Genomic DNA, 14,304 nt, shown 5'->3' with positions numbered 1-14,304 from the left:
CATATTCTGACATTCATGCGGCCAAGCGAGACTTTGCTGTTGAGGTAGCCAAGTGGTTAGTTGGTTTACTTGTCACGCCAGGGTTCAGCTCCAGTCATTGTTGCAGTGTGCCATGTCCATTGCTGGTGTCCTGACATCACTAACAGCAGTGGAACAAAATAACTTTCTGCCTCATGTAAACTTCAATGATCAGTTCTTGCAGGACTTTGATTATTGCAACGGCTTGTAACGTCGTGCCATGGGTAAGCAATACTGACAGCGGAGCATATACATGTCGCTATTTTACGTACGCTTGCATTAACTGGTCAGGTTCTGATTTTGCTTGAGTCCATGCAGGTAGCAAACGTACTGTAAGTCTCAGTGGTCCCTAGTTTTGTGATCTACCTTCAGTTGTTGATCAGGTTTTATATTGTACTGTCCAAACAGTTTACACTTCTTACGCTATTTTCAGTTGCAATTGCGATATCCTAGATGTCTTACTGTCCTTTGACGTCAGATTTCTATATTATACACAAACTCCATTTCAATGTCAAGTATGTGCTTGTCATGATATGACAGACATATTGCCTGTGTGACCTAAAATGTTAACTCATTCACTCCTCAAAACTAATGCTTGATAGCCATCTCTCGAAATAGTAGAGCAGATGGGTAACCTTGTGGACCAAACGCATTAAGATCAGATTTGGTGTTGGAATCAGCATGCCTTGCTAGTGTCAAGAGTGAGTGAGTTGAGTTTCACGCAACATACAGCAATATTCCAGCTATATGGCAGCAGTCTGTAATATGAATAGGGATTGGGCTAGACCATCTAGTGATCAACATGGGCATCGATCAGTGCAATTGGGAAGCAAAGACATATGTGAACCAAGTCAGATGGCCTGACCACCCGATCCCGTTAGTCGTCTCTAAGACAAGCATAGTCACCTTTTATGGCAAGCATGGGTTGCTGAAGGCCTATTCTACGATGACTGGCTGACTTGGTTGATACTAGTCATCGAATCACAGTTAAGTAGATTGATGTTCCTGTTTTTGTTTTCTGGATTGCCTGGTAAAGACTTGATTAAAAGGCTGGAATATTGCAGAGTGCCCTGTTAAATAACAAACAAAAAGAGGACAAAGAGGTCTTTGACACTTTGGGTTAATTCCTACTTGGGTGTATTGTGTTGAGATCAGAAAATCATGTTGATTCAATATAAACCATATGACTGAAATATATCAACTCTACCTTAAAACCTCCAATAACGCCATCCCATTATCCTTGACCTCCTTCAATCACTCCTAGATTAGTCAAAAGGACCCAAGAGCTCACACTGTTAAATAAACAAAAGCATTCCCTCTATATATCTTCAAACACATAGTGTCAGCCATCCTCGATGTAAGTGGAGACTTATTGGAACGTATACCCTTGAGATACCGAGGATGAGTCTCAGCTAGATAAATGAACACAGTTATTATAGCCATGTATCATCAAATGAACACATGAAATAAAAATCTTGTTTGCTTTGGTACTTCAAAAGTCAACAAAATACTAAACCATTTAATTCTGGTCACTGAAACAATGTCGTGGAAAACTTTCTGAAAAAATATTTGCTTATGTTCAGCCAGTCTTTAGAGGCTTGTTATATGTATCAGATTATTTTACTTGTTTTTGTTACTATAATGTACAGGAAACTAAACACACTCCTCAAGTCTCTCCCATAATCAAATAAACATAAACATTCTTTCATTATTAAATGAACACACAAGCACAACACTTACAGATTGTCAAATGAACAAGAAGACACATAGAAACTGATTTTATTCAGTATCAGAATGAATGACAGATGGACATAATAATGTGGCACATGATTCGGTAAATAGAAACAGGACATACAAATCACCATTTTTGTATAAACATTTCTTGATAAAGTCACGAATAATATATATATGACAACAATGTTAATAACACCTACAGAAGTAGAGGACAAAAACTGCAGTCTCCCTTAGTTGGACTTAACCTGGTACAGATTTATATATATGTAATTCCTCATTCACAGGAGGTCTAAAACACACAAACTAGGATTGTATTTCAGTTTAGGATCAAATAAACTCCATTTACTTGCTTGCTACAAGCAACATAAGTGTTTTTCCTTACACTTTGACATCAACTAATCAGGGCAATAAGAGTGACAGTTCTCCAAAAGTTTTCTTTACGAGCCTTTCATCCATGAGATGGTTTCGTTTTCTAAAACCTTTGCTTGGCGGTATAGTTTTGTCAAAAAAAATAACCTGTCAATTTGATGTGAAGTAAAAATAAACATTTTTTGTTTTCATTTCCTTGGTGACGCTACAGATTTAATGGCCTTTCCATTTGAAGGCCACTCGCTACTTAAAATACAAGAGACCACAAACAGTATTCAACACAGCAACTTGTCAAACTAAAGGGGTTGTAAGGCAAAAAAATGATGCTTTCATTCTCTTCTTGTAACTATCATCATCACACACAGCTGCAGTTCAGAAGAGGGTCAGAAGATCAATACTGTGGCTCAACTGGTTACTTAGTTACCAGGGGACACAGAAATGAACTTTCCACATTGTACCCATGTAGGAAATCGAACCCAGATTTAAAACCTCTCTATGAAATTACAGGGTGTCATTATTTTTGAGGGGGTGTTGGGTACTGTGCGCTGCAGAGTTGCACAAAATGAATTTGCAAATTTCACATTTTAAAACGATTAGTAACATAAAATTCCTTGAGTCTTTAAGATAATACAATCATGACTTGGGGCGAGCTTGTAGTGCTTACGAAATGTAAAGTTAATGACACTAGCAAAACTAGTATTGTGAAAAAGATTGTTAATGCAAACAAGCATTCCAAAATTATGTCGGATTATGACAAAACATGACTGATTGCAAGGTCGTTTAGCCAATGTGACCAATACTTGATGATTTCCATTAAAAAGACCCCGATAAGTGAGTGGTGTGATATCATTTTAGACAGTGTTTCAGTTACATCATAGCCTCATCATAGCCTCTTTGGAACCAACCCAAAACCATGAAATCCAGGACCAATGACCCGCTGTGCTTCAGTCCCACCTGAGGCACTATATAAATATACATAATTGTTGATGAATTCTTGGTCCTGCTAACTTAAAGTCTTGGATTTGTTAACTCTCCTTCAGGTACATTATTTGGTTATGATGTTGGCAGCATACAGGAAGAAAGAAATGCATCATGATCTTTGGATGCTGGGACACTAATGGGAGACAACTGCAGCACCACAGCTGATCGTCATAACAACTTGGAATGACAAAAACAATATATATTTCTAAATGTATCAATAATACACAATCATGAAACATTCGTTTGGAATGACAAGAACAAAACATAATTTCAAATACATCAATAGTGGTACAATGGTAAAACTTTGAAAAGTAACAGATGTTGATCGACAGAAAAAACCCTAACTAAAGCAGCATGGATGATGATAGTGGCATATGGAATGTCTAGAAAAATGCACCGATCTCTGACCAGCATTAAACATACTGAACAGCAAAAGAAACACAAATGTTATTTTTTGTCAAGTGTTTAAACAGAGCACATAAACATGAACGCTTTCTTCTTTGAGATAGCATTTTTTTCAAACTTGCATTTCTTAAACTGTTCAGTATACAACCCACTTGAGTGATACAGGGAACTTTGATCCATTTCATAATTGCATCCAAAACAACAAATCTGTGCATATTTTTCACTTAAAAAAGGGTGTCAACACTGGACAATTGCTGATTAACATGACAAATATGATGAGATTATTCTTCATGAAGAAAGTATGTCTTACATTCGATGCAGAGAAATTAGAAAGATTTGCACACATACAGCATAGTGTGCAATGCCTGATGTGAACATGAAATACATCAAGTTCATATTCATGTTGAGTGAGTATGGTTTTTATGCTGCTTTTATTCCAGCAAAATCATGGCAGGGTTCACCAAAAATGGGCGCAACAAACTGTACCCATGTGGGAAATCGAACATGGGACTTTGGCATGACAAGTGAACTCCTTATCCACAATGCAAACTGACCAAGCTCATATTCAAGTGAAGTGATCATACCTATGTAAAATTTGACCAAACTTTCCCTCACTGACAACATTCATTACAGTAAGATATATAAACAACACTAAGACATAGATTCCTCAAAAGAAGTCGGAGAACAACCAGTTTGATCATATTACTACTTTCTTTGTGATTACATGTCCTGGGTTGTTAATATGTGGTATGTCAGATATGAATATTAATTCAGAGTACATAGCATATTCCAGACCCTGGCTAGGAATGACCTTGATATGTTGTACCTAAGTTAGGAACTGAACCTGGTACTTCAGCACCACACACCAACACTGCATCCACTGAGCTACATAACCATCTCTCAAAGGAATGAGTTCCAGCAAAAATTCAATATTGGTAAAAAAAATATATCTGGGTTTAAATGATGAATGTATAAAAGCTATGAGAAAACATGTAGCATATTTGTTCGTTAAAGCAAGACTTCATGTTCATCACATTGATGAATGTAACTATGTAACACAAGATGAACAATGCATTAACAAATTCAATACTTCTAATGCCAATGAAAAAATGCCATCACACTTCAATCAGTAAAACAATGAAAATATTTCTGATAATAGACTTCAGAATTCACAGTGACAAGATTCAGCTAAAATCTTACATGTTTTACACATAAAATATATCGGTCACAAATAAAGAATAACAGGTATTAAAACGCCAAACAATTCTTGAGCATTATCAAAATTTACCCATTTTTCACACGTTTCTAAATCAATGCCAAACATCTTTGATCATGTTGGGAACTTTATCGATGCCATTACGTACCTTGTAAACCAGTATTACAGCACCAAAACACTTTACTACATTTATACCTGGACCTTACTATAGCTGCTTCTATGATGATGATGATCATAATCAAAATCTCCAACCAATGAAACACTTAGCACACATACTCCCATGAACATGTGTGCATTTGAAGTGAAACTCATGTACGTCTAAAATCTGAATCAATACCATTATCATAAGATTATGGTTCGCAGACATATTTTCAGAGCTGTTAAGAGAGAGGGCACATTATAATTTTTTCTGAAAATATTAATGAAGACGTCACCCTTTAACTGTTTATTTGTCTTAGAAATTGAATTTTTGAACCTGAACTTTCTGAAAAATTCACATGAGAAGATAAAAATGAACAAAAGAACTATACCCCAGGCACCTTTCTGAATACTCAAATGTACCCTTGCATGGTAATATAATGACCCTCACTATTCTTGCAATGCATGGTCTGCATTGAATGTCATTTAAGCTGCTTCTCACAGCCAGTAGACTGCAAATATGTTCTTTACTATATTTACCTTAATCATGATCAGTCACACTTAAAGTGACCATAATACTACAATATTAGGGAACATTTCTACAAATATTAAGAAAACAATTGTGTTAAAATGTCTCACAAATTCAACATTAGGCCACACCAATTATATTTCTTGTTATATGGATTTTTCCCCCTCATTAAACCTTAAGGAATGAGGAGAAAAAAACATAAAAAACAAAATCACCAGTCAAAGCAATATTCCCTTCAAATGCTAAAATTTATTAAGTGCATATTGGGTAAAAACGAAAAAATCAACAATCTAAAACATTTTTTGCCAATAAAAACATTACAATTTATTCTTTGAGTGAGACAAAATTAACTTTTATCTTTTTTCTTATTCTTGAAACAATACAACCAGTGGATCCATAAAACCAAAAATACAGTTGGTCTGGCCTTATGAAAATATTTATGAACAAGCATCGATAGTGTTAAAATCTCCATGGACAATGTATGAATCAAACATTCTTCATTGTTGTTTGTGGAATAAAGGATACTGTTTCAACCATCTCAACACTATAGTACATTAAAATGATTGTCAGCTGAATCATATAGACCAGAAAAATTACCCTCAGCCATTTTGTCAGCTGGGCCCAAAGGACTACAATTGTCCAATTTGTCAAACGGCATTTTGCAGTCAAGGACCAAAGAAACGATGGTGGTTAACGCTTTCAGGTCCATTGAGATTCGCTGTTTGAGTTCCAGTACTTTAGCCCTTAGCTTCCTTAAGCCTCTTGCATTTAGAATACTTTCTTTATCTTCAAAGAAGGAAGGAACTGCAAGCGGGAAACATTTATCAGGACACAATTTGCTATAAGGGTCTGCACATCATATATACCACTCGAGTGAAGTGAAAGAACACCTGTGTACTGCAATAACCACCAGCCCTGACACATTACTGGCAAACAAGGATAAGTTGACAGACGCAGAGATGGCATTTAAGAGTAGGGGTTGCATGCCAATGGCATACCCATTTGGTTTGCAGTGCATGATGATGAAATTGATTCCATGTGTAGTTGTACTTATTTTCATGTGGTTGGGTTGGTAAGTTGGTACCATCTGGGGCTCCTTCGCTTATAATGGAAAGTGACAGTGGGCTGAACTCAAATATGCAATTACGGTATATTGTCAGCTTGGTGCTCAACCTATCCTTGTTTGCCAAAAGATGTAGTCATAATGAAAGTGAATGGGCATCCTAAAAACCTCAGGCACTGTAAAGATTCAAGTCTGTTATTTGTCATTATATTTCATGTCAATCCTCAAATTTGGTTATTATCAAGACTATTTCAGATTAACAGGGTTGTCCAGATACACAGGGTTGAAATGTATAGAGTTTTGCTGGGATACATCACTAACACAGACTACTACATAATACTGTCATTGTGCTGAGACAGCAGAAAAATACTCTATGTTTACTTCCATTACTCAATTAGAATTTCTCCAAAAGTACAATTTCTCCAGCGTGACAAGAACATTATTTCAACCATGGGTCCCATGTGTAAGATACATGTGATAAACTGTGAAAATAACATAACATCAACCAAAGCAACAATTTCATGATATGCTTTAAAAATGGAATATGACAAAAACAAATACCATATTCTATGGTACAATATCTCAGTATCAAGATGAGAAGTATGGTTTTATTCCATGGTAATCGATATTCAAGCCTTGTGGAAACAAGAAAATACAAAAGAAAAAACAACTAAATCTCATAGTTTCGTGCTCTCAATCCAGTCAGATTCCACTAGTAGTAATGTATCTGTACAAGGTCTGGTTGTATGTAGAGGATCCAGTGAAGATCCAGGTTTGAAACGACCGTCAGCAAATTCAACTTGTGTTAGTAGTAAGAGGCTATACTCACAGGACCAGGTGGTCAGACTCACTGATGTCACTGAAATATGTCTTATAACTGGAATATCGCTGAATGTGGCATAAAAACACGAACAAATAAAAATGCTATGAAGAGTGAGTATAGTTTTACGCCACTTTTAGCAATAGTCCAGCAATATCAACAACAGAATAACGTCATCCTACAAGGAATCAAACCTGTGCCTTTGGTGCAACAAGTGAGAGCTTCAACCACAAGGCTAACCTCTGACTGTTTATGAGCGATGACACTGGATCAACAATAAATTGTCTGAATTTAATTTTAGGAATGATGTTTACACAACTTCAACAACAGACTGATGTTTTTGACAAAACGCATCTGACAATGAGTAACACTCAATTTCGTTTGAGGCACTATCAGAGTTCAGTATATACACATGCAAGGTATAAGTATATACACATGCAAGGTATAGAAAAAGAGTTATTTTCAGATCATTACAGACACAATAAATGTATCATGCTAATCTCATCACAATATCTTGTACAAAAACTAACACTCTAACAACCTGCAACATACAACAAATTTCTGTTTCAAGTCTTCATATTCTAAGCTCCACAGGTTTGACAAAGATCCTAAAAACACGCTTTAGAGTTAATATCCGGCACAAACCAATACAAAGGGCTGAAGTGGGTTTTAAAACTACTAAAAGATTTACCAAAGCTGACCAGAGTAAGGCATTTAGTGCCATTGCAAGTATCTTGAAAAGTGAGTGGATTTTGTTTCTGCAGCATTGTTTTGCATGCTCCAGTTAAAGTCTGAAACTTGAAAGTGGCAAGGTGGTGTCACAATCAAATTTTGAGAGAACACCATTCCAGTAAACTGTCAACAGCTAAGAGAAATAAAATAAAATAACAAAAATTGAAAGAATATCTACTGATTAGGAAAACAAGCTGTCTTATCAGTTGTATCAATTATTCTGAAATTAACAAAGAAATTAATTCACAAATCTTTCACTTTGAAACTGCTTCATAATGGTTTTGTTGCTCCAGCATTATTGTCTCCCGTTTCTATGGCAACAAAATGTCTGAATGTAGTTACTTTCAATAACACTCTAGCACCTTACCCCAATACCTTACAATACATTTTCACCAATACACAGCCCTACGGTAAATGATCTCATTTGAACATGTGATTATAAAGAATTGCCATATTTAAACTTCTACTGAAACCTGAAGATTAACATGTCTTCAGGACACTAAAGTGGCTTTGGTACCCTCCACTGGCTAGCAAGGATTAATCTCTGTTTCAGTTATAAGGTGCCTTTCAAAACAAAGAATGGTACCCTGGATGCATTTGAAAAATCAGTTCTGTCACATTAAGATTGTATATTCTGTACATGCTTTCAGTGTTATCATCGTATTACATGTCCATACATGTTTTTGCACTCATAGGCCAGTGGCCTCACAGTTTTGGAAATAAAGATACGGATATGGGTGGTACCCAACTCAAAGAACCTTTCAGCTAATGTGATGATAGCACTAACATTCTACTGAGTGTGGATGACAAGACAAAGAGGTGATGAAGGATGATGTCCACTATGACATGTTGTGAAGATACAAACACAAAAACAGAAAACCAGGATGACATGAATATTAGTAACCATGGTTACACGTTTGCATATTATGATGGTGGTAATCTCAAGTGTTAAAAAATGAAAGCAAAAAAAAGCACTAATAATCACAAACCCTGGAAATGGAACCAACTCCAGGATTTATAAGTTTATGTCACCTGCAGCCTCAGCTCTTGCCTCAGAATATGTTGAATGAGTGAGTAAGTGAGTGAGTGTGAGTGAGTGCAGCATCCATTGTTTTCAGGACCTGTTTTCATGCATGGAATGTGCAATAAGCTAGCCATATGGCTAGGAAGGACAACAGTAAATGGTTGAACAACTTTTTTACAGTGTAGGTTCTAACACTACAATCAAGTAAGTGATCGTTGCAGGTTCTATCACTGTTATTATGTAAGTGATCATTTAGGTTCTATTCTTGTTATTAGGCAAGTGATCATTGTCGGTTCTAATGTGGTTCTAAGGCAAGTGGTTGCTGTAGGTTCTAATGCCATTTTCAAGCAAAGTGATCACTTGCTCTATAACAGGGTTGGAGCCTACAACAAAACGTCACTCTGTAATAAAATCGTTGTTCATCCATATATTGTTATCTTCCCTTGCTACTACAACTTATAAATGCCTCTCAAAGAAGCTACTCATAAGGTTCTAGCACTATCCATATCATCAATATATGAGGTGGATTAAAAGAACCAAGTGGTGCCAACCTGATTCAAACATTGCCCAATGGGCTTTATACCGCTGTCATAGTAATGTCTTGGCCAGAGAGAATTGTTTAATGTGAGGAAAAGCAATGTTCCAATTGTATATATTTGTGGTCTGTAAATAATCGAGGCTGGAACTGACAAACCAGAGAAAAGTGAAGTTTTACACAGCTTTTAGCAACATGCCAGCTATAGCATGGTTGGTGACACCAGAAAAAGACTTCACAAACTGTACCGATGTCGGGAATTGAATCAGGTCTTTGGGGTGATAAGCATACTCCGTAATCACCAGACTATCCACTGCTCCTAGACAAGACAATCCAGAGATCAACGACACTTTGATATGTAATATACGCTATTTGAGAGGATACACAGAACACAGGACTCTTTCATATTACTGTAATGGCCCTGGCATTCCCCTTTTGAAGATCTTAGAATTTGTCCTTCACAAATCATGCTTGCCATAAAGGGAGACTTACAGGATCAGGTCATCAGACTTACTGATTTGGCTGCAACAGAGAGGGTATCCCAGTTGGGCAGATCGATGCTCATGCTGTTGATCACTGGATTGTCTGTACTGGATTCGACTATTTACAGGTCACCATATAGATGAAATATCGAACAACAAAGAAATAGGAAATTGCTGTGTGTTTTAAAAGTCCCTTGAGACATGCAAAAAAAATCTGAAGCATGGAATTTATAGAGCAGCATAAATTTCTCCAATGCTGACTTGCTGACAATGCTTGTTCGAGAACCATGAGCTATGCATTCACGTTTTTACATAAAAATGAATATACTACATCTGCTTTCTCACACCACGCCATGCATGTCAACCTTCCCAATATCCAGCGTCCAACAAGCTGTCTTCACAGAGTGACATGAATGTTTTGGCAATATTTCAGTGTAACAAGCACCCGTCCATCAAACTTGGGGAGTTGAAAATGGTATAGCAAAACATTTAAGATATGTTTGAAGCAGTTTTAGGAATGGTAGTTGAGGTTAACCTTACTTAAAATTACACATATCACACATTTGAATGATAAACTCTGGTTAAAAGGATGTGGAATAGGTTCTCTCTGATAAGTCATCAGCATACACAACCACTGTATGTCAAATATGTCAAAGTTTCGGTTGTTACCAGACCCACCTCATGTTTTGTTTTCCTATAATTATCACACAACGAGTCAATGAGATGCTAGTCTTACAAAACTGTAAAAAAAACTTTCTTCAAATACAAACAACCATAATCAAATATACTCTAAAAACATCACTGTCTGAAACATAGAAGTCAAGAAAAAATGTTCATGATCATGATTATACAAGCACTGGCCATCATGAATGCAGACCTCATGAATAACATTGTACCTCCAGAAATATGATGTTTCTTGTGTCAGAGACATTTTCGGTAAGCCAAGGCAAAAACTAAACTTCAAATACTATTTTACTGAATTAACTCAAAAACACTAAAAACATCTTCTGGAAATGTGTTTACATATTCAAATGTCATCATATTTAGTCCCCATATAAGGAATTCGACAAATCTGAAATTCAACCAATTATTGTTCTCCCATTACTTTGCATGCTATAAATCCAGTGGCCATTTTGAATTCTTGTTCATGAACATGAAAAAGTCTGGTACATCTACATATCTCCTGCCATTCAACAAATTCATTAAGAAATACTCAAAAAAATATTTTATAAACCCAGTATAATTTTCAGCAGTCTAAAGTTATAAACTCACATGTTTATGACTAATCAATCCAGGCACATACTAATCAAAGTAAGTTAAGGATCACCCATAACTCAGGTGTCCTTAATTTCTCATAAGTAGTATACATCATAAGATTGTCACAGGAATACCCAAACTAGATGCCACCTTGACACACATCATAGGAGACCACATAATGAAATATAACATAAATACAATTTTATCATATGGTACCTGTGATGAAAATTTCCACATTAAAACTGGGAGATGACCACTGATTAAAGTCACAGAATATGGCCATCAACTGTGTGACCATCAACAGAATAAACGTCACAAAAGAAACAAATGTAATGGCAGGGATTAAAAGTGATGTGGTCTTTCCCTTGCCTAAAGACACTGGACTTCCCTTGATGGCAGTCACTCTTCACACAGCACCTCTCGACATCCGCCCCTTTTCATCTTCACAAAGACAACCATCTGTTTTTCATGATTACAGCAGTACTAAAATTAAACATTTCTTTCATACATTTATCAGACATGTTCACACTTGAGACGAGCTGTTGGACGATATTGCTTGCATGACAATCTCAGGCTGAGGCATCTGCACCTCAATGTCTGGCGTTGTTACTGTAACTTCTGTCTGAGGGGGGTTGTAATACTCATTGTTCAGACTCGCCTCTCGTAGCACCTGGGGGAAGAAAACAACCACGATTCTCAATTAATGAAAACAAGTTATAAGAGAATGTGCTAATCGGCCAAGATCATGTAGCTTCACATCAATAATTATTATTCTTTTCAACTTGTAAATCACCAAGTGTATATTCTGATGCATTAAGTGTACAAAGGGTCATCATTTATAACAAGTACATAGATAGATTCAACCCTTCTATCTATAACAAGTACAATGCAGCACAAATTCATTTAAACAAAAAGGGCAATTTAGTCAAAACTGAAACACAATGAAAATGACCTTTTCTCTAACCTTGACCTCGTGTAAAAGTCACATATGTCTTTTCTGATTTTTGCTGAAACATTTAGACGGCATTACTAATGACCTAGAACAAATCCTACAGAAGTTGTAGATGTCCTAGAAAGCATTCTGATGTTATGTGGCATTGCCAAGATGTTACTGAAGGTTAACTTTCCCCAAATGGCACGCTGATTCTTTGAGTAGAAGCTACGTGATCACAACCTTGGCATCAGAGCTGGTTTCCTCGAATATAACTTCAACTATTTCATTTTGTGCTATTACCATGTTCAACTCTATTTCCATTATGTGCCCACTGAAAAACCGTCACTGTTCATTCAGAAATGCCAACATGAATGATTATTTTCTTGAAAATGAAAACAAGAGTTCATGAAATTCTTGCCAAAAGCTGCGATGCAGTCCTATGGTCAAAACTGTAAGACTGTATTGGGGCTCTTGGCTAACATAATTCATGACCTGGTCACTTGCTAGAGCCAAAGAAATTTGAGCTTGTCGGTATTATTTCTTTGGTCATGACTGGACAGAATATAAATTCAAAGTTCCAAGTCAGCAAGTGACCCTCGCTGTATCAGGTCTAAGTAATGTACCTAATGACATGAGTCCAATGTCAGAATGTGATCTTTGGTAATTTAATAAGCCTGCATGATCCAGCATGACCTTGACATCTATGTGCTGAAAGGTTTCAAACATAAAAAATCTTTGGAGAATAGTATTTCAGAAATAAAGTACTCATAGGCATACAAACTATGTACATCATACACTCCATATTTACTCCTCTCTGAGTAACTTCAGAATGAGTAAGCAGGTAATTTTTTCAAGGAACGCTTACTGAAACTTCAATTTACAAAACAAGTTTCTTGTGAATAGACTATTTTGAGAAAAAGGCATACTTAAAAGGGAATAATGATGCCCATAATGATTTTCATTTTTTTATTCAAAAGATGAAAAAAAAAAACACCTGAAAAAATATTTGTTCTTGTATGCTGGATATCTGACAACAAATAATTTGAGTACTGAACTTCTTTCTAAATTTTCTTTGTGTTCACAGCAACCACTGAGGTGAGAAATGTACTCACTGAACTCCTAAACCTTCAAGCACAAGAATTTACAAGTCTTCTAATGCAAGAATAAAGAAACGTCCTTAGATGATCAGGTGATATGATATAAAATACTTAGGTTTACGAGTACCTGGTAGGTGTTTCAAGACTTCATTGCAATATGCTGTTGCAAAATACAGCATATTCAATGGAATTAAAAGATGCTTCTAAATAATTTCTTAAATTTTCACTTCAGTTGTGGAACCCATCAACACACAAACAAAATGACTAAAGTCTGTGTCTGTTTTCTTTGTGATGTGAAAAACAGCAATATAATGGTCGTGATGACCTCAATACCATGCAACAAGGAAGTAAGCGTTCCTGGTGAACCAGCCTTTCATTTAAACTGACAAAGAGGTCACTAGGGGCAACATGCAAAACTGTATCATCATTATCATCATTATTTTGTGGGCTTGTTACAAAAATCCAGCCATGACTATTCCAGGCCCCAGTGCACTTCTTTGCATGATAGGTGTTAATTCTACAAGACTGGGATGGTATGGTAACCTAGAGGTTAAAGGGTTCACAGACAAGGGTTTTATTCTCCAAATGGGTACCATGTGAAAATCCTACTTCTAGAAATCCCAGCTGTGACATTGCAGCCTTAAAACATACTCACTCACTCTACAAGATTATAATTAACATCGACAACCAGTGTGAAAAAGAAATACATATTTACAGAAGGTCAGATACCATTGTTTGTTCAACTTTACAAAATTTGCTTTGAGTAAATTTCAAATATCTAGTCAATCCTTGTGATGATGGATAAAGTGCCCTTAATACTGCTTTTGAAACTCTGAGCGTAATAACAAGCTAGGTGTGCTGGCTAGATAACCATGGTAACAAGCCTGTAATGAAGGAGCAGGCAAATACAAGCTGGAGAATAAAATGTCATTCTTCTCGGATCTACTCCACTCCATGAATAATATTTACA

General features: G+C 36.3%; 1 protein-coding gene across 3 annotated transcripts in view; it reads right to left on the bottom strand.

Moving 5' to 3' along the window:
- Nucleotides 1-1,781: 1,781 nt before the first annotated feature.
- Nucleotides 1,782-14,304, bottom strand: part of LOC137255794 (transmembrane protein 98-like) — a 28,793-nt gene continuing 16,270 nt past the window's right edge. For 2 of the 3 annotated variants that reach the window (XM_067793333.1, XM_067793331.1), the window contains exon 7: nucleotides 1,782-11,973. In XM_067793333.1, the coding sequence (XP_067649434.1) occupies nucleotides 11,827-11,973 (147 nt within the window). In that variant the 3' untranslated portion in view covers nucleotides 1,782-11,826. The remainder of the gene's footprint in view (nucleotides 11,974-14,304) is intronic. The other variant, XM_067793334.1, reaches the window with a different exon arrangement.

Source organism: Haliotis asinina, chromosome 11, assembly GCF_037392515.1.
Source record: "Haliotis asinina isolate JCU_RB_2024 chromosome 11, JCU_Hal_asi_v2, whole genome shotgun sequence".
NCBI lineage: Eukaryota > Metazoa > Mollusca > Gastropoda > Lepetellida > Haliotidae > Haliotis > Haliotis asinina.
This window is presented reverse-complemented; position numbering and strand designations above follow the sequence as displayed.